Raw genomic sequence first — 20,842 nt, forward strand, 5'->3', positions numbered from 1 at the left:
CCTTCCCTCTGAGACTCATCAGTCTGTTCCATGCTTCTATGTCACTGGATCTATTTTGTTCATCAGTTTATTATGTTCTTTAGATTCCACATATAAGTGAGATCATGTGGCACAGCTATGAAATTTTCAACCCAAAATTGAGAGTTTAGCTCTCAATGTTATTAGTGTGCTGTCGATGTTGTTTGCTGAAGTAAATATACTTATTTCATTCATTTATCAAAATTTCGATATTCTGTAATACAACCAAACATGCATGCATCTAGAGTCTTAATTTCAAATCCTTTTAGATGTAGTCTTCTGTCATCAAGGACAGGTTTTTTGGTTGCAGTGAAATTGAGTTTGCCTTTTCAAACAGTTTGAGCACAACTGTTATTTAGTAAAATAAACATGGTTCCATTATTTCTTAATGCTTTCCTTAACAAATATAGGATCAGACGACATCTTGCAATGCCCACTGGGCAGCACTTAAGAAGTGAGTAATATTTCTGTCTGTCTAAGTCAAGTAATCCCAAATGTAAGTAATTTACGGGAAGGCACCAGGGACTATTACAATAGACATACTGCAATATGTCACTGAAAATCAGCATCTTCTCACATGTTTGCATGTTTGATCAACAGCCAGATGGAAGCTTTTATCACACTTATTTAATCTGAAATACACAATGGTAATTACACTGGACCTTTGATTCAAGGCCTTATTAGTGTCTCAAGAGAAGTCAGGAAATGAGTTTGTCACTTGCAAACTAATGTAGTCATGACCCTCTGGGTAGAATTTACATCTATCACTGCCTAGACTAGACTATTGCTACAAATCTCATAGTACTTCAAGGAAATAAGATAAAGCAAAGGCTTTGGTAACGTATGTGAGAGAAGAAAGGGGTTCCTGATCAGTCCAAAATATTGTTTATTCTCCCGCTGAATTATGTTGTTCCAGTTGGTTTCCCTCCAGTGAGCGGTAAGTGGACAGTGCGCAATGTAAGTTATATGGCCAATGTGTCACAAAGTAAAATTAAGCGAAACACCAACAAAGGCACATTGAAGTGAGACACTCCCACATTTCTAGTTTCACACCCAGGATCCTGGATCTCTGCTACACTTAATTTAGTGGAAGTGAATGTATATGAGATTTTCCTTGGATTAGTGATAGAAAAAGAAGATACCCCAAAGGCCACTTCTCAGAATGTTCCTGTAAGGAAAACGCTGGATTGCAAAATTTATTTAATAATGAATTGGTAGATGCTAACTATTCTACTTTAGTATTTTTACATAGTACTAAAACATGAAACGCAAATCTGAACCATGCTAGTATGTATAAAAAAATACATTGTAATGATGTTTGTTAAAAATAGTTGAAATTTATCACTGGAGGATGGGGGTAATAGAAGACCAACTTAATTTTACATATTTCTTTAACACTTGGAAATTTGTATTATAACTATGTCATTTTATTTTCAAAGTCAGAAAGAGGAATTTGAAAAAAGACACACACACACACACACACACACACAGAGTCTGCCTAAAGTGTTCACAAAATAAACGGCTTTTTTTGATATAGTGTTGATGTTTTTCAAGAGAAAAATATAATTAAGAATTTGAAATCCATAAAGCAGATTATAACTAAAAAAGAGAGAAATAATAGGTTTCTATTAATATAGGATGACATGACTAATGAGAAATAGTTAACAAATCACATGCTTATTCTGAAATGACTTCAAAAATTTTATTGCTGATCAAAACTCTATTAATGGCTATTACTGTTTTTCTAGTAAACTTGCATACTTTTTAAATTCCAATTAAAACATTAAATAAGAAACATAAAATAATCCTATCAAAAATTTATATATATATTTTTTTCAGTTTAAGCCAATGAAGTATGAACTACAAATGTTTTGTGTCTATCTCTCATCATAGTTGAGAATTTCTTTAAGCTTGGTGACCTCTTTATTTCCATTGACATCACAATGCTACTATCATTTCAAATTAGGCTAGGCCTTGAAAAGTGTCAATCACATAAACAGAAAAATCACATATTGACTATCTGCTCTGTCCTAGGCACCCTGCTAAGAACTTCCTAGTTGAAATCCGTTGCACCTTAACAACTGTATAAGACAAGTGATCAGTGAAGGCCGCCTTTCACAAATAGTGAACCGAGACTGTGAGAGTAAAGTGTTCAGGGCCACTCAGTTCATGCTTGGTTGAGTCTCCATGACTATAAGAGAAAATTTAATTGAGACTATGATTCATTTAGTATAATGTCTAATTTAGTATAATTTAGTATAATTCATTTTTATAATGTCTTTTTTCCAAAGAACGCAAGTTTTTAAATTCTTCTAAGATAAAGAACTGTTTTTAAGACTCTTTTATTTCTGTTTTATACTTACAATAATAGACAACCTTACAGGTAATGTAGTACTTAAAATTCCTTTTGTGTATAAAGTTAAAAAACAACACCAGTTATTTTCCAGTGTTCCAACTTGAGGTTTATTCAACTGGACCCAGGAATGACGATGGAGCCCCTCAATATTGCTTTAAATTGGGGGAGCCCATATGTACACTACCTAAGTTTTCTTTTGAGTAAAGCTATCCACCTTTGAAAAAAAAATTGCCCTGACAGAAGCAGTTCTGGTTTGACTAATCATTTTGTTTCTTTAAATGGCAGTATATGCAAGGAGGACCCTTGATGAGCCAGCATTGCACTGTGGATACATATGTATTCTTTTTCAGGTGCTATTAGAACAGAAAGTGCTGTATATACAAACGTTGCTTTGAAGCAGTAGTTGCAAAACATGCAAACTTCTGTATCTGTATTTGGAAAAAATAAAACAGGTTTTTGTCCCAAAACAAAATAGTTATGAGTCAATGAAGAAAGTGGAGGAGCCGATATTAACACATTTCTGGTGCTGGGCTGTAGCCTTACAATATGACCTTGAGAAAATAACTTCGCTCTTTGTTATTTTCTTTCTTTTTCAAACCTCGGGGGAGGATATTTTTTCCATTGCTTTTCAGAGTGGAAGGGGGTAGAGAGAGAGAGAGAGAGAGAGAAGCGTCGATGTGAGAGACCCATCGATGGGCTGCCCGCCGCAGGTGCCCTGCCCAGGCTGGGGATGGGCCCGCAACCCAGATACATGCCCCTGACCGTGAATCGAACCTGTGACCCTTCAGTCCGTGGGCTGAAGCTCTAACCCCCGAGCCAAACCGGCCAGGGCTGTTATTTTCTTGATGTGTTATTTTGCAAGACAGTTTGACTCCTGGTGAATGACAGACTCTAGAAAAGAATGCAGAAAAAGCGATTTTACGTGGAGGTGGGAGAGGGGAAAGGAGAACCTAAACAGCGCTCCATTCATCGCAGGGCCTGAAATAAACGGTTATGCCAAACTGGGAAGGCTGATGATGACTACCTTAGGCTTCCCGTCGCAGCTAGAGTGTGATTTATTGTTGGTCACACATTTAATGATATTGATGAAGAGCATGGTTTCTTCCTCTAACTTGTATGTGCACTGCTTAAGTAGAGGAAAGTTATAAGGCTCTTTAATTAAAATTCTAGGTACTAGGTGCCACTTTAAAAAAGTTTTAGAAGTATACTTTTATGACCACAGACATAGTTTAGAATATGGAACACAGAATACAGGTATTTTAATGTTGCCATTCAAATTTTTCTTCACTTTAGTTTAAATGACCTTAGTAAAGGCATCTCAGAGCTTTCAGTTAAGTCTTTGCATTTGCATGCTTGGCCTACAAAGTGCTATGTAATAATTGTTAAAATGAATATATTTTATGCACAACAGGAATTTACACCTAGTGCTTTTTAATTATGATGTAGGACAAAATTTTACATAGAATCATACTTCATATTAACTTGTAAGGGCAGAAGTATTTTATAGGCATATATGCCACTTATTAATATTTAAGCCTATTTCCTCTAAAGAATTTGTTACAGGCTTAGTTAGTTCATTTTGCGTACTTATTTCTTAAATTTAAAAAAATTGTTCATTAATTTATGAAATATGCAAATTTTATGTATGCTTAAATTGAAAGCATTGCTGTAATTTAAGCATGCTATATTTTGTGCAAACTTTATTTTTATTTATTTTAGGAAAATTGAGTTTATTTTATATTCACAAACATGCACACGCCTACTTCTGTCATATTCTGCATGCTAGCTACCTGATCATTAAATTATTAATGATGGTCAGTATATAACAGCTCCTGACAGATAGTAAATATGTAATTTATGTACAATGGAGCCAGATCTCCAAGAATTAACTACACTGAAGTTTTACGCTAATATTTTCATCAGAATTCAAATTGTATAAAAAAAATCACTAAATTTGATATAGCCTTCTTCCAAAGTTTTTTCTGTAGTTGAGTAGGTGAATAGATTCAATGAGTGACACTCTGAATTGCTTTCCATGATATAGAATTTCAGATACCTAATGCATTTTTTATTATAACTCATTAATTAAATTAAGAGAGTGAATTTTTCTTGTAAGCAAATAGTTTGAACTCTAAACATACTTTCTACATTACCTTTTGGATATAAATATATTTATTCGTGAGCTTGCCAGATCTATCCATCTTTTATAGCTTTGGCCATTTTGGAAAATAGGTTCTGGATTATGAGGTGAGAAGGAAACTCAGACTTACTCTTTTTCTTCCACTCTCCTCATGCAATGGTCTTAAAACAGAGAGAGCAAAGAATCTCAGGAAAGGAACCCCTTCTGAAACCCAGGAAAGTTGTCCAGGTGAACATTTCTTTTCAGACATCTAGTCATGATAACACCTCAACTTGAAAGCAAATACATTCATACAAGTCTAATTTATTTTGCATTAGCTTCTGTTTTCATTTTGGAGCTTGGTACCTAAGTTATAATAATAAAAGCATTTATTAAATATTTACTCTAAAATATAAATTTTGTATGATAATAACTATTTTGTAAGGTTGATTTATGGGTAAAATGAGTTAATACTCATTAAAAATTAATGAAAAGATAAGAGTAATGCTTTTAACAAGTATTAACCGTTATTGTTACTATCCTTTATGGGACAGGTGTTGTCATAAGACCTTTATATATATCACCTCATTTGAAACACAGAAAAGTTCTATGTGGCTCATACTATTTTCCTGTATTATATATGTGGAAACTGAAGCAGAGAAAGGTTAGGTTACACATTGGTCACACAGCTAGTGTATAAAGAAGTAAGGGCAAGATAGGAGAGATTTACTTTTTATTTGAACACAATTTTATTTATGAAAAAATAACGGTAACATTCCAGTACGCTTAAGATTTAGCATTTAAAACATTCACAAGCCTTTCCCACTAGTATGTGATCATTTCTCCTAAATGGTGTATAGAAAGGACATATACATTATATTCTTCTGAATACCTTCATCATTGTAACTGGGAAACTGGTTCAGGGACCATTCATAATGGTTTTAAAAACTTATATGAGCATGGACAATATGACTATTATAATTATCACCAGAATAATCAATTGAAAAACAATAATATAATGCAATTTGTTAGAATGAATTACTAGTGATATTGTACACATTTTAGATTTGTGAGGGGAAATTATTTTAGCCGCAGTGGTATTGTGTTCTTGGTGTATTGTCCCATTAAAAAAAAAGTGTTTCTACAGGTGATCTTTCTCCACCGTTTGTTCTTCCATCACAATTATTTCTGCATATGGACAGACATTATAAACAATTGGTACAGACTAAACTTTTTAAAATAATGTCAAGCATTGTAAATATTCTCATTGTCAAACATTTATTTTTTATATTTTCTTAGTATTTAAGAAATAAATCTGTCCTATTATTGCTGTTTGCTCTAAAAGCGCACTTAATTATTCTCAGGCTATCTTTTTTAAGTTTAGTTTAAAAAGAAACATGCTTAAATCTAGGCTTCACTCTTCTGCAGAAATAATCACTTATGATTTATTTAACCTCTAGTCTGCTTAAAAATACTCTAATTCATCCTTTTAGATTTGCACAGAGCACATTGCCAAAACAGACATATGGTGATGTCATATACAAGTCATCTGTCTTCCTATTTAAGTTCCCATTTATTTATTTTCTGTGTGCAGGCTGAGAGCAGGGGTGTACAGAGATTTAGGTATTGTTAGGATTAAAGACAGAACAGTTCCTAGTTAGCAAGATATAAGACAACAGAGGAAAAAACAGCAGCTTCTTCAGAGCACATAAATGTAAAAGAAATAGCAGACTGTAGAATGAATCTGAGTATGTTTTACCTGAAAATAAACAGCACAAAACCACAAAATGCAGGTTTGCTTACAGCGTCTAGCCTTATAAAGCTCATTATCTGATTCACATTCTTTTTATTAAGCACCTATTAGATGAGACTTATATGCACAGATTCCATATAAACTAATTTCAGCAATAACTCATTGAGGATGGCAGAGCAGATATGCATCCTTATTTGTAAATGTAGGCAACTGAAAAGCTGAGAAGGTCAAACCGAAACTAGCTCTTGGGTCTTCCAGTTCTGGTTCTGAGTGTGATATTATTTCAGATCTTTTCTGATCTTAGAGAGACTACTGCTTGATGCAGGAAAATTATACTCTGTGGCAAACGCCTAATGGATAATTTATCCGAGTTTTCAAAGCAGCAAATAACTCCATGGTTACTCAAAAATTTACCCTGATCTTCCTTTGATCGCTTAGATAACCTTAAAAACTATTCATTTCTTTCACTTTCCTCCTATTGTCACACAGGTAATCTCCTGGCAAGTTCTCTCCCCCTTTGGCTGTCAGCGCTAAAGGAGGTGAAACATTTTGTGAAGGGCCCTTAGTCCTAATAGCTACACTACTCTCTTGGCTGAGAGTCCTCTCTGGATTGTTCAAATTCTTCAGAGCTGAGAAATTTCCTCATTTGAAGTACTCAAGAAACTACTATTCTGAGTTCACCAGAGAAAGATCAGTGAAATGAAGAGAATTATGCTAGAACCTACTTTACCCCAAAATAAGAACACCCTTTTAGAGAAATTTCCCACTTACATTTTTGTTCTCAAAGACAGAGTATGTTATTCAAGTGTATATTTTGTTTGGGCCCAGCACATTATTAACTATTTATAATACAAGTTAATAAAATCAATTTTTATAAAATTAGAAAGCCTATGAGTCATAAAAAAATTGGCAATCAGAGTTTGAGAGGGGTCAGTTCTGAGAAGGAATCTGTAGCCCAGTGTATGAAATTAGTGTAGGACACAGCAACACTTCACTTTTGTATTTCTAACATTCACATTTCACTTGCTAAATCATTTTAAAAATTGATTATATCTCTAAGCTAAACAACCTTGAAACACTAAAGTCGAAACAAAACAAATAAAACAGTGATTTTATACTTATTGTCAAAATCTTTCTGAATAGGAAGTCTTTGTGCTATTTTCCATAGAAACTTGTTGTGGCATTTGTTGTTTATCAGCTTGACATGGAAATAAATTAATGGTGCAGTAAATACATATTTTTTTTTAATGGAAGGGCTAAATGTTGTGCTTGCTGGGATCTTTTCCTAGTATTGTAAACCTATAATATGATACAGAATTAATTTAGAACTCATAGATTTAGAGTCCCTATACACATTTTTTTTCTTTTTTATTGAATTTATTGGGGTCACATTGGTTAATAAAATTGTATAGGTTTCAGGTGCACAATTCAATGATACCTCATCTTGGGGTGAGTGTTCCCCACCCCAAGTCAAGTCTCCTTCCATCACCATTTATATCCCGTCTGCCCTCTCCTACCTCCCCCTACTTTCCCCCTGGTTATCACCATCCAATACACATTTTTTTATAGTTAAAATTATGTGGAAATAATGTACACACACAAAGAACGATATACTTTCATGTTTTCTATCCTTTAGCGATTATTCTTAAGTATTTTTGTGAGACACAGTAACTGTACATAAAATTAGAAGATAATAGATGACCCCTGAGTAAATGTACTGATGTATTTCTCTCCAGGGACTTTGCTAATGTCATATACTGCTAAAGGACAGTATATTTTTTCCATAAATTATGTATAACTATTTCTAATGTTTTATCATAGTCACCTTCTTTTTGAAGTATTACTCTCTTTAAAGGGGGGAAAGTAGGCTCTTAAGTACATAGAAAAAAATTCAAATTTAGTGTTAGAATCAAATTATCTGAAGCACTAAGTATAAATTTACATGAGTCGTTTTTACTTAGCACTAATTTCTAAAATATTTAGGCAGTAGCAGTATCTTTATATGTAAGCAAATAATTTAATAGGTGAAGGAGCAGCAGGGCATGGCTCAGCACCGCAAACTGGTATCTAAAGATCCAAATTCTGTCATGAATTCAGTATAAGAATTTAATATTATCCATCCACTCACTCAATTTGCTTGGTCCTAAGAACTGTGTAAAAGCGCCCTTGCAGCTATATTATAAGTGTAACACCCAACTTTATTTCCAAGAAAACATATCTTTGGGTGAAAACAAACTAAAGCAGGTGAATTAATTCAGGAGAGAAAAACTCCACAATTCTACGTAAAGCTATTCAGGTCTAACTGACATGGAGAGACATCACTGCTGCGCGGACTTTGCATTCACAGAGGGAAAGAAGAGGTTCTGACGGGTGAAGAAACAGCACTTCCAGGGCCTCCTTTAGCTCAGGGGGGACTGAACTCCTCTTTATGGCAGGAGAGAGAGAGCACAATTAAGTGAGAAGACGCCAGGAGTTTCCTCCACACACTTTCATTCTCAAAACATCAGACACAGCCTAAAAACTGACTTTCATAATTATTTTTCAAACTTCTCAAAAATTCTTCCAGAAATTTGCTTAGGCAAGCTGTCCCACAGTTTATCAATCTTTATATTAATAATAAGTATGATTTTCTGAGTCAACACTTTACAGGCATTGAATAAAATAAGCCATTTGTAATACAGAACCTGGCAGAGATTAAATATCAATAAATTATTCTCTCATTTAATCTTCATTTATCAGGCTCCAACCACATTCATTTTATCCAATCTCACGTTATGGAAATCTTTCTCTATTAATATCGCCCTCCATCTCTCAAATATTCAGACATTTAGAATGCTCCACAGTCACCACATAAAGTCCTGACCGAGTCTTTTAAAAAGTTAAAAAGGAACCGACGTTTTTCTATACCCAAGTTTATACGCGCCACCTTCCCCACCCCTGGGTAACTGGCATTTAGGTAGTGCTCTCACTACATCGTGGCAGGCGTTCTCCTAGGCCCCTTATGGACAGTAACACGTGTGGTCTTTGACTCACCTGGGAAATAAAAGCACTCACATTCTGAAGGTGGGAAGGCTAAGAAACTTGGCCAAAATCAAACTGTTAACAATAAGTGGTTTAAGGTTTGGTATAAACAATTTGTAAATCCAGAATTTTATGGGCAATTGCTTCCACTTGAAAAGCTTTCGCTGGCTTTTCTGCTTCATTCGACTGCTTTTCCTCTATTTGTGTAAAAACACAACATAGTTTCATTCCAGGGCTGGTTCCATCTGATGCTCCTGACATCGATCACTGCACCTTAACTGCTATGAAACACTGGTGTGGGAGCAGGTAGAGGCAGGGCTTGCAGCGCAAATCAGTACAGCACCTAATACAAGGCGCAGCTCAATTACAGGCGACTGACTAATCCCGCGTTTGCTGTGAAAATGTATATATTTTAATATATAATGACAATTATTTCTTTTGAAAATGGCTTTGGAGACCAATTTTAAAGCATTTACATGAAATGATTTTAAATTTATTCTCACCTACCATTTTATTCAAACTGGAAGGAATATATGCTCCTTAACAAAAATATTTGCTATAAAATAATTCTAACAGTTGAATTAAAAATTATGTAGCACGTAGCATCTACAGTCTCTTCATGCTGTGATCATAGAAAATCAGATATTCTTTCTTTAGAGTTGGTACTTATTTTAATGGGGAGAAACATGCTAGACTTGATAATAGAAACCCCTGCAATGATCCTGAAACACAATCATTTAATTTAGGATTTCTCCATATTAAAATTTTAAATAAAACTATTCTTTCAGAGCATTTTCTACTCATCTAAATATCCGAAATTACTGACTGTAAATATTATTATTTGACAGAATTTTCTTCTTTGGAGTCTTTTAGTAAGAGTCTAGTAACCCTAGCTAAAAGATGTTAAGCTCAGAAAAGTTTAATTCTACAATAGTTTTTGGTTTTATGTGCATTGTTAAGCAACTACTAATATATAGCTAAATCTATTGGGATTTATTCACTCCACTGTTAACAGGCTTCTCAAGCAAATCTCGGGCTAAGGCTTGAGAATGAATCATGGTCTTTAAAGATACAGGATGGATTTATCAGGATAAAAAAATGCAGACTCAGCTGTCTGTAAAGAAACTTCAGGAGGCCATACTTCATCTTCTGATTCCTATGACAGTAGGAGAGGGATGAGAGAAAGGATATATGAGAGAGCGCCACTGAGACTTAGACATTTAAATTATGTATCATCTCCGCATTGTTCAGATGATACTTATCTGATCCTCAATCTTAATCACTTGTTTTAGTTGATAAGAATATAAATTAAGGATAGACTTAGTTCTAACAGTTATGGGGGAAAATAAAAAGTATAACCAACAAGGTCAGTTTTTTTAAGAACTACATTTACAAGTAAACATGCAAAGTAGCAGTCCCTATATTTATATTACCTTCGAAATCTTAAAAATCCTGGGACTAAATGTGGACTTACGTTTTTGATGAAATGAGGGCTAAAGGTTCAAGTGTTTTCTTCATATAGTTTAAGAGTATGTGTAGAACGTTACCAGTAAGGTCAACTAAATATGTGTTAATAAATTACTTTCTCTGAAAAATCACAATATATCTATAAAAATCAGAATATATCTTTAAATGTATCTATTCAAAATCAAGGGAACTGATTGAAAACCAATTCTAACAGATCAAATTGTCTTAATGTACAAAAAAGGAGGGGATGACCTAAATTGTTTGAGTGAAGATTGTGCAAGTGAAGATTGTAGGCAAAAGTATATGAAATGAATCAATGAAATCTACCACCAATAATGATTTACATCCAAAGGCTTTTGGCAGTTCATTCACTATGTACAGATGTCATATCCATATTTCAGTTACAAAGATAGTTTCTGCAGGTGGATTGATCTGCAACATTACAGCTGAGCAGGATTAAACACCAGCATCAGAACAGAGAATCCTTCTTCAGAACAGCTCAATAATAAGAATGGATGTTAGAAAAGAAAGTGCAAGGATTTATAAACAAATTTTTAAAAAATTTAATTTGCACCCAATGAAAAATGTTTGCAATGAAAGAAAGAAATGATGTATGCACACCAAGGAAAAATATTTTCCCAGATGTTTATAAAGAACTATTATGCTTAAACGAAGAAAATAATAAAAAGCTACCGCTTCTTGTTGTCAATGTTATAAAACTGTTTAAAACATCCACTAAATACAGAGTGGGTTAAATAGAGAGTAGGGTTAAACCAAAGTTCATAATTGATAAAATGCTTTTAGAAGAAATAAGAAATGACAGAAAATGAAGTCAATGAAACAGAACATATACATGGAATATATAACTAAAACAAAATGTAAACTAGTAAAATGATTATAAAGATAGGATAGAGGGAATGGCATATACACAACATAAAATATGGAGCTTCTACCAGTGCATAATTAGGTTTTCCTAGGAAGAAAATATAAAGAAGAATAATTATTCATTAAAAATAAAGTAGAAAAAAATTCATAAGCCAAAAACAGATGAACTAATGAGATTTTTCATTCCCCAAAAGAATGCTCAGTTTTGAGATATATTCAGCAAATAAAATGGATATGATTTATGACTATCTATATTTGGGGACCTGAGCAAGAGGTAGAATTTTAGACAGATTCTAAAGTATCTAAGCAAGGAATAGAAACAGGAAGTTTAGAGGCAGGGCAGGTTTATTTTTTTAATCTATTTAAAATTTTTTTAGATTTACAGCCAATGCCAGGAATTAAGGAAAATTAAGGAAATATATAATAGAATGCTAAGTTAACAATGGCTCCTATAACAGATTAACTAGTTAATGCTCATTGTTTTGAAAATAACCTTTTTTTCCCTTAAGCATGTCAATGCATGTACTCTTAGTTGGTCAGTTTTCCTCCATGCGGAGATTTATTGACCCATAACCTCACTTATTCTTGTAGCTCTCTCATTTTCAACTTGTATCTCCTGAGATCCCTTGGCAGGGTTACATGTGTGCGTTTTTATTGGCTGGGCCTTCATTCATTTGCCTAGACCACAAATCACATGGTATCATTCAACTGCATGTGACACTGGAAATGTTTAGCTCTATGCACTGAAAGAACAAAAACAAGTTTTCTATGAGCTAAAAATCTCTGCCCCGATATACTCTCTGATCACCAAATATTTGTTCATGTCATTTCCCTCACACAAAGTATAAAGAGACAAGCTAAAGACCTGTCAAGTCAATATATCCACCTTGAAGACCAAGATCTTCAATATGCACAGTCCTCTTCATCAGAGCTGGGCGCATTAGCTAAGGAACAAATGAGGCAAAAGACTAATGCCCCCTCCACCTGTCCACTTCTTGGTTGAAGTTTCGAATAGTCGGGCTTTTTTTTCCTTTCTGCCTTGCCATATGTTTCTTGGGCACAATAGTTCTATTAAACACACAGTAGACTCCCAATCTGTGCACCGTGTTTATGGCCCTGTACCCGTCCTCCCAGATCTTCTGAAGGTGGAATTGCCCGGCCTAATTGATTTCTTCACTTTCCCCCCCTGAACCCCTCTTAGGCTGTAAGCAGCCCTGTGATGCCGTCTGCAGCGGGGCTTGGGAGGGTGCGCAGGGCCTTCAGCCCGGCCCTGGCCGCTTGCTGAGCCTTGGTGGGCTCTGTTGCTCAAAGCTTCGCTCCGTCTGACTTCTTACTGTGCAACTTCTAGAAATTGTTGATTTCTCAGACTTTCCGGTACCCCGGTGTCGGGGCTCTCTTTTGATCTTTTCCATCTCTGCTTGAAAACTGGCTATTGTTTCCTAGGCTCATGTCTTTCCTCTGCATCTTACTACAAGGGAATGTAAAAGTATATGATGAGCCTGTCTCTTTCCAAGCACTTCCTCTGAGGCTGCAAGTGCCGAGTATTCATTCTCCTCCTCTATCAATATTTCACACCATCTGCGATTCCCTTGTCTCCCCGAAGTTCATTCTTCCTTTTGATCAGCCCGAGTGCACTCTCAGGATCTTTTCCACCAGCCCCCCTGTCTCTGTCTCCCTCCGTCTGCTCGGCCGGCAGCTCTTCCTCTTCCTAGATTTTAAATACGCGAGTTTTTCAGGTCTCGGTTTTGAGACCCTTTCCTTTATCTAGACTCACTCTTCTAGGGAACTTATCAACTTTTATAGCTTTAAATAACACTTATATAACGATAAAACCCAAGTTACCATCTCCAGCCCCATCCTTTCCCATGACATAGTTTCATTTAAAAAATGGTATAATTGTGTTGATCTCACTAAAAGACGCACAGAGAGATTTTCAGATGGAGAAGAGAGGAAACGAAAGGCATAAAACTATGCGAAATCATCTGTGTGGATTTGTCTCTCCAGCCTCTCTCCAAAATGCAAACTCAATAGCAAGTGACTAATGTGGCAAATGTGATACTGCCAGGCGTTTTGTACGTTATAGGTACACAATAAATATTATAGATACGCTATAAATATTGATGACTAGGTAACTGGTGTAATAATACTCATTAATGAAACTGTTTTCTTATTAGTGTATGTTAATTTCCAATCACTCATGCTAATGCAGGTATGTGCTCCCTGACTAAATAACACTAACTTAAGCAATGTTTTCTTGTCTTTTCTAGACCCCAATGCTCTGGCTGGCCAGGCTGGCCCTGATCACGCTCTTATAGGAGGAATAGTGGCTGTAGTTGTATTTGTCACGCTGTGCTCTATATTTCTGCTTGGTCGATATCTGGCAAGACATAAAGGTGGGTTATATTTCATAAAGTATTCTTAACTTTGACCAAAAAAATTCTAAAGACTCGCTTTACCATGACATATTATATGAGTGTGCATTGGGGGGGGGGGTGAGAGGGAGAGAGGGGGAGAGAGAGAGAGATCTAAATACTAAAGTATTTCAAGGAATACTTGATTATTTTACTCAACTTTAAAGTTAAGTTGATTTATCCGTGGCCAGTGTGACAGTGTGATTCAGTTGGTTGAGATTCATCCCATGCACCAAGATGTCCTTGGTTTGGTTCCCCCTCGGGGCACATGCCCCGGTTGTGGCTTGATCCCCAGTAGGGGGCATGCAAGAGATAGCCCATCCATGTCGCCCTCTTGCATAGATGTGTGTGAGTCTTTCTCCCTCTCCCCTCTTCTCTCTCTAAAATCAATAATAAAAACATTTTAAAATAAAGTTAAGTTGGCTTAGCTAAATAATGTTTAGCCAATAGCCAAAGATCACAGAGTAGGTCACTGGTTTAAGGGGGAGAAAACGGAAGCAAGTTTGTAATTTATTTCTAGAACTGAAATTCAACTATAGCATTAAGCAGTTGGTCACTGTTTTTGTTTGTAGGTTTATGGACACACATGTGGCCATGTTAGTGAGGAAAATGTTTTTCTAATGGGCTAGGTAGCAAACTATTGATATAATCTACTTTTAAGTGGAGTCACCAAAAGGAACGGTGACACAGTTGATGTGATCATTACCAACATCTTAACAAAGGGCCCTGATTGCCACAGCTGCGTGGATCACGTCGTCCGTATCCATCATTAAAGAAATCAGAGCACTCATTCCCCGCTCCAGTTTGGCTGTTACCTCCAGTTAACCTGGTCACGGCTTCATCTACAACATTTACCTAAAAGCTGAAAGAAAGTGTGCAAATTTAGAAGGGTGAATTGTGAGGTTTATTACACCTCACATATGTCCCAACATATAAGAAATCTGGCCCAAGCTCCTTCCTAAACGAATGCAGCTTTAATGCTGGCTGTTTACCAGTCTCCCAGAACTAACATATTTTCCTTCCAATACCAACAGGAACATATTTAACAAATGAAGCTAAAGGAGCTGAAGATGCACCGGATGCTGACACAGCCATTATCAATGCTGAAGGCAGCCAAGTCAATGCTGAAGAGAAAAAAGAGTATTTCATTTAAAACGCAGGCCAAGATTCTGAGTTTTGCTCACCAGGCTGGCTGCTGGAGAAAACTGGCTGTCATCTTTCAGAATTCATTTCTACCATCCTCTGCTACCTTTATTAACTTCCATACCGTACTGCTATCAGTAGCCAGTGTATACCAGCAACCAGCTGTCGAAAGCATCATTCTTTAATTACTGTACCATCCATAATGCAGGACATTTCTTACTGCCTAAATTCCACACCATTGCTCTTTTAACATACAGTGCTTGAATATACAGCCTTAACAATGTTAATCATCTCCTTGGATCATGGTATTGAATTGTTTTTATACATTGAAAAAATGTATGCAGAGTTGGTTTTCCCCCCTCATTTTTTACCCCCTTTAAATCATGGACTTAGTTTGCCATTGGACAGCTTTCACAAGAGACAGGATTAGGTAAAGAGCTAATGTGCTTAAGTTTAATGAGACATTAGAGGTTTACAGACAATATTTTCTACATGTCTCTCTTCAAAGACATGTTCGGAAACATATGCCCTAGAAAACACAAACTGAAAACTGTAGTATAGATTCTGGACTGTTTGTGATATACTGGTAAAGCTGTATCAATTTGCTATTTAAAAATACAGTATTTGATACAGGAGCCATGTCTATGAATTGTAATCATGTCATAGTATCTTATATAATTATACAGCTCTCACCATTAGGTTATTTTAGCTTCATTTACCAATAAACCGTTACAAACATTTTACTGCTTCGGGAATCACAAAAATTTCATTCATTTATCTGATTTGATTCTGTAATTTATTTGCTCCATAACGACTCACCTTCCTAAGCAAAATCGAAGTATCCATAGGGCACAATTTTGAAACATTTTAGTATCTGTATATAGTGCATATAATAAATCCAATTAAACATTATTTGATACATATTTAACTTTTTTGGCTGTAGGTAATTCAATCATAAGTAAGCATTTTCTAATGTCCATTATATCCCTTTAGATATTACTTAAACCAATATTATAAGTAGATAACATGTATTAGTATTTTGTCTGTATGTCCTAGCACTGTTCAACAACAAATTTTTCTAGTTCCTGTTAATTTTTATTTGTTATACAATGGAAGCACAATGTTATAAGGAAAGGTAATTTTAAGCTAACAACCAGTGCACAGCCTCAGGTTTTAAATTACAACCACAATAGTATAATAACCTAAAAATAAACTCTTAGTTTGCTAAAAATTTACAAATTTTAATTTGGCAGTTCCAGAGCTGCTTACCTATGTTGGTTTGCCAAAAAGAAGTGTTTAAGATATGTTTTCTGTATAAATGAACTAATTCTTTATATTAAATTCCTGTCTATGCATTTTGTGAGGTACAAACTTATGAAACAGTGAGTGATAGAGAATTTCTGCCATGCTTTTACCTCCAAGGTGAAAGTCTCTTTCTCTGGATTATTTCTGAAATTTTGGTGTACTTAAACCATTAAGAAATGCTGTATTCTTAAATATGACAGAGTCCATCTAAAGTCATATTATTTCTTCTAGTAAAATACAATGTTGTTAGATTAGTTCTCATTACACTTATTATATGCTAAAGATTTAAAAATCCAGTTAGATAAAAATTATTTTCCCATTCACAAGCATTGCACCTTTAAGAAGAAAACAAATATGACGATATGGTAGCTATACTTGTGATGTCAAAGCATGATGGCCTATGGTTTTGAAGATAATTTCTCGGAATTTATTTTGGGGAAGTGAGAATGTTTGAGTACGACATCATGTGTTCATAGCCGATGAAAGACAGGGGTGCTGTATCTTAGATTATTTATCATAAAAGTTTAAATCTTTTAAAGGCGTTAGAGTTTTAAATTGCTTTTTTTTTAATTGTTGAAGCATTTATCTTGTTGATTTCTTACAAAAGAAAAGGATGATGTCAGTCAAGCAGCACTTTTTCAGAATATACAGAACATAAATAATATGATGTGGTTGAGTGTTAACATAATAAATCATATACAGTATGACATTTTAAGGAAATAAGTCTGCATTGATGTGATTGCATGCTTGTTTTTACAGTTCAATTCATACCATCTGTGGAAAAATGCAATAATATGTTACTATAGTATGGTAGTTTGAGAGGATCAGGTAGGTGCTACTAGACACATTGAAACTAGAATAGGTTTGTAAACTGTTCATATCTTTCGATGCATAATCTTTAGAAAGACTCCACAAGGCAAAATTCATCCTGTTAGGACAAATGGAAAGGTTCTTATTACAGAAGTAAGTTGTATAAACTGCCTCATCAATTACTATTTAAAGCCTAATTTCAGGATGCACTTACAAAATTGCTACTCTCCATTCATGCATTTACATCTCTCTTCATTTAGTCTATATTCTACTTTGCTCCAACTGCTAAATCGTTTCCTAAATAACTCGATCATTATTTATAACACTGTAAAATTAGAAATCCAAAATTGGTCGCATTTCAAGATTTTTTTTATTCTTTAACCCTTTGGAGTAATATAAAAGCTCATTAGAACTCCTTAAAAAGAAACTAACTGGTATATTATGATATGTGGGCTGCAATCAAATATTTTGTCAGTTAAAATAGATAGATTTGAATTAGGTATCATTTTTAGTTACTGAAAAAAATAGCAATGGAATCATATTATTCCCATTCCTAAAAATTATTTTATTTCTACCAAACAAAAACAATAAAATGTAAAAGCTGCTTATTTCTATAAATTTCAGAATAAAATGAAATAGCATTTTTAAATGGAACCATGTCAGCTGCAGTGTCTGAAACACGCACGCTTGCACACCCAGAGCCAAATCCCGTCTCCGCTCAGTGAGCACCGTAGCTGCGGACGCGGTGGAAGGAGCGGTCAGACACACGGACACACATGCCCCTCGTAGAACATGGGACATTACTTTTTACCAAAAGTAGCTATTCTCTGCCAGTGTACTGTTTACAGTGTAAATTGTTCTTCATCAAAAAACTGTAAGGAGCATTTTTTTTCTTTTTGTTTTTACTGTTTTCGAGTGTCCTAGATAGAACAATTATCAAAATTAGGAAGAAAAAGGAAAGTCTGTGAGTGCAAGAGCAAAGACAGTGAGCGTGAGCAGAGCATTGAGGGGTGTGTGTGCGTCTGTGTGTGTGTGTGTGCGTGTGTGTGTGCGTGTGTGTGTGCGTGTGTGTGAGCAAGAGAGAGAGAGACAGAGAGACAGAGACAGAGAGAGACTGATTGATTTCAACTTGTTTTCTTTTACCAGAGAATTCAAGAAGCAGTTTAAGGAACCTGATATTGGCGTTTAATCTAGAAACTGGATGATCTCATATTGATTCAAGATGCTTAATCTTGCATTGAAACCCCACAATTAAAATAAAAAATAGAGAAAGAAAACTAACTTTCCTAAATATGGCAAAGAAGCTAACACCTCATTTACTTTTATTTTTTTGTAAAAATATATAAATATCTCAATTAAAAGGACAAGTTCACTTGTAATTCTTTCCTCATGGTTGTAACAGCATTGAGATTCCACATAGGCACATGTACAGCGGCTGTGACGTGACGGTTCTTCCATGTAATATAGCAGTTGTCGTGTAATATAGTGCCACTTATTGCAAAGTGTTACCAAGGGGAACGTTTAAAATACTCTTCCCTTTTCTTTGGACTTAAAGGATAATTAAATGAACGATAAATATAAAATGTCACATTAGGTTTTTAATTGTGGAGAAAATGAAAAACCTCATATCCTACTGAAACTTCCTGGCCATATTACTAATTAGAGCCTTCTACAAATGCCCAATAGTATCCCCCTTTGCAAATGTAACCTGTGTTAAATATACAAAACAAAACAAACGTAAAACAACTGGCAACTACAGCTGAAGTAAAAGAAACACCTAAAGACAATTACTGAGTAATGCTTTTTATTAAGTGGCACAAAGTACACACTAAAAACTATGCAAAATATAGGTAACTACAGTGTACGTACATGTAAGTATCTTGTACTTGCTGTGTATGGATGTTCGAAACCCATGTAATTATAATATGCATTTTGAATATTGGGAAAGAGGAAATCTTAGTGTAGATAATAGAATTTCTTTTGAAATATACATTGGCAATATTGAAATATACTCAGTGCAATATCTGCAATTCTATTGCTGGATAGTTAATGCAAAGGGATTTTAAAGAATTCTTCAACAAGATCCAAGAGGTTGCTAATCTTCACTTCCCACATACTAAATCATTAATTAAAAATACAACTGACTAAGCAAAATGTTAAGTTTTTCTTTCTTAATCATTTACGTGACACAATAAAATTATTTGGCCTAGTTTTTAGCCTTTCTGGAGAGAAAGAAACTTTGGTTTATATCCAATTCAACGTAGAATTCTTAAACGTCTTTGAAATGTGTGTATGTTTTAATGAATTGTGGCACTCTTATAAGTACAAATTTATTCAACCAAATATACAGGTACCTTTAAGGTAAAGTCACTATTTCTTAGCAAAATTTTTTTTGCATTTTCTTTTTTCTATTTTTTTTTTTCCTTTCTCTCCCTTTCTACCCAAACATACCCTTTGCATTTATACCCTTCCAAAGGCAATGGATTGAAAGTAGCAAGATTCTAAACAGGTCTAAAGGGGACAACATGTAAGAATGGGTTCTAAACTCATCAGCATTATTAATATTGAATGCAATAGTTATTGGATAGCTGGTAAGTTCTCTGCCATGCATACTTACAATAATCCTTCTACCTCTCACTTTTAACATGGGCTATGATACTTCAATATAAATAGAAGAAATAATTATTTACAAGACATCCCAGAAGTACTCTTTGGGGGCTGTCATAACGTCTGCTGCCCACACCCTGGGAATTCTCAAAAGCCAACTTGTTTTAGTGTATTCAATAGTGTATGGATCTGCATTTATTTTTCCCTTTCTATCATTAATTTTTTCTGTAGGCAAAGTATTGTGACTTTATAAGGATAGCTCTTCTCATGCCGATTTAATATTTCAATGTAATATGATTGTGTTGATTAAAAAAATAATTTAAGCGGCAACACTTTGCAGTTCAATCTATTTATTTAATATTTAAAATATGATTTCTTATGAATTAATGCTGTGCTTTTAAGTAAAAATTATAAATATAGTTTATTTTCCCAAGCAGTGTTATCTATGTGAGGCAAAAATTTAAGCATTTAAGGCTGCCTCCTTATTAACAAATAATCTCTAAATAATGAATGCAAAGTACTGCCACAAATGTCCACTTTATTTTGTCTGCATAGACATATGAATTTTTCAAATGATGTAATTTAATTATTCTAAAAGGAAGTTACATTTTAAAAGCAGATCTTCCTCTAGGAAAAAAAAAAAGATACAAGAAAAAATCTCAAATTATGATGTTAAATCTATAATATATGCTTGAAGTTAAAGATGTTTCTATGTTATGTGGTTATGTTATAAATAATATTTAATCTAATCTTTATAATCTCTTCCATATATGTGTGTGTGTGTATATATATATATATATATACACACACACACATATATATGTATATGCGAGTTACAAGAAATGTATGGTTATTTTGGAGAGAATGAGCCCAAGTGTGAAAAAGATGTAAAAAAAACAAACAAAAAAAACGCACTATTTTCCCCCTATGAAATATGCTGTATATTT

The 20,842-nt window shown here is 34.6% G+C and overlaps 1 protein-coding gene across 2 annotated transcripts in view; it reads left to right on the plus strand.

Annotated features, from left to right (window-relative positions):
- CADM2 (cell adhesion molecule 2) overlaps positions 1-18,325 on the plus strand; it is a 995,556-nt gene extending 977,231 nt beyond the window's left edge. For both annotated transcript variants that reach the window (XM_087818103.1, XM_087818104.1), the window contains 2 exons: positions 13,887-14,012; positions 15,065-18,325. In XM_087818103.1, coding sequence (XP_087674229.1) covers positions 13,887-14,012; positions 15,065-15,183 — 245 coding nt within the window. In that variant the 3' untranslated portion in view covers positions 15,184-18,325. The remainder of the gene's footprint in view (positions 1-13,886; positions 14,013-15,064) is intronic.
- Positions 18,326-20,842: the final 2,517 nt, after the last annotated feature.

Source organism: Miniopterus natalensis, chromosome 6 (genome assembly GCF_054644295.1).
Source record: "Miniopterus natalensis isolate mMinNat1 chromosome 6, mMinNat1.hap1, whole genome shotgun sequence".
In the NCBI taxonomy this organism is placed as follows: domain Eukaryota; kingdom Metazoa; phylum Chordata; class Mammalia; order Chiroptera; family Miniopteridae; genus Miniopterus; species Miniopterus natalensis.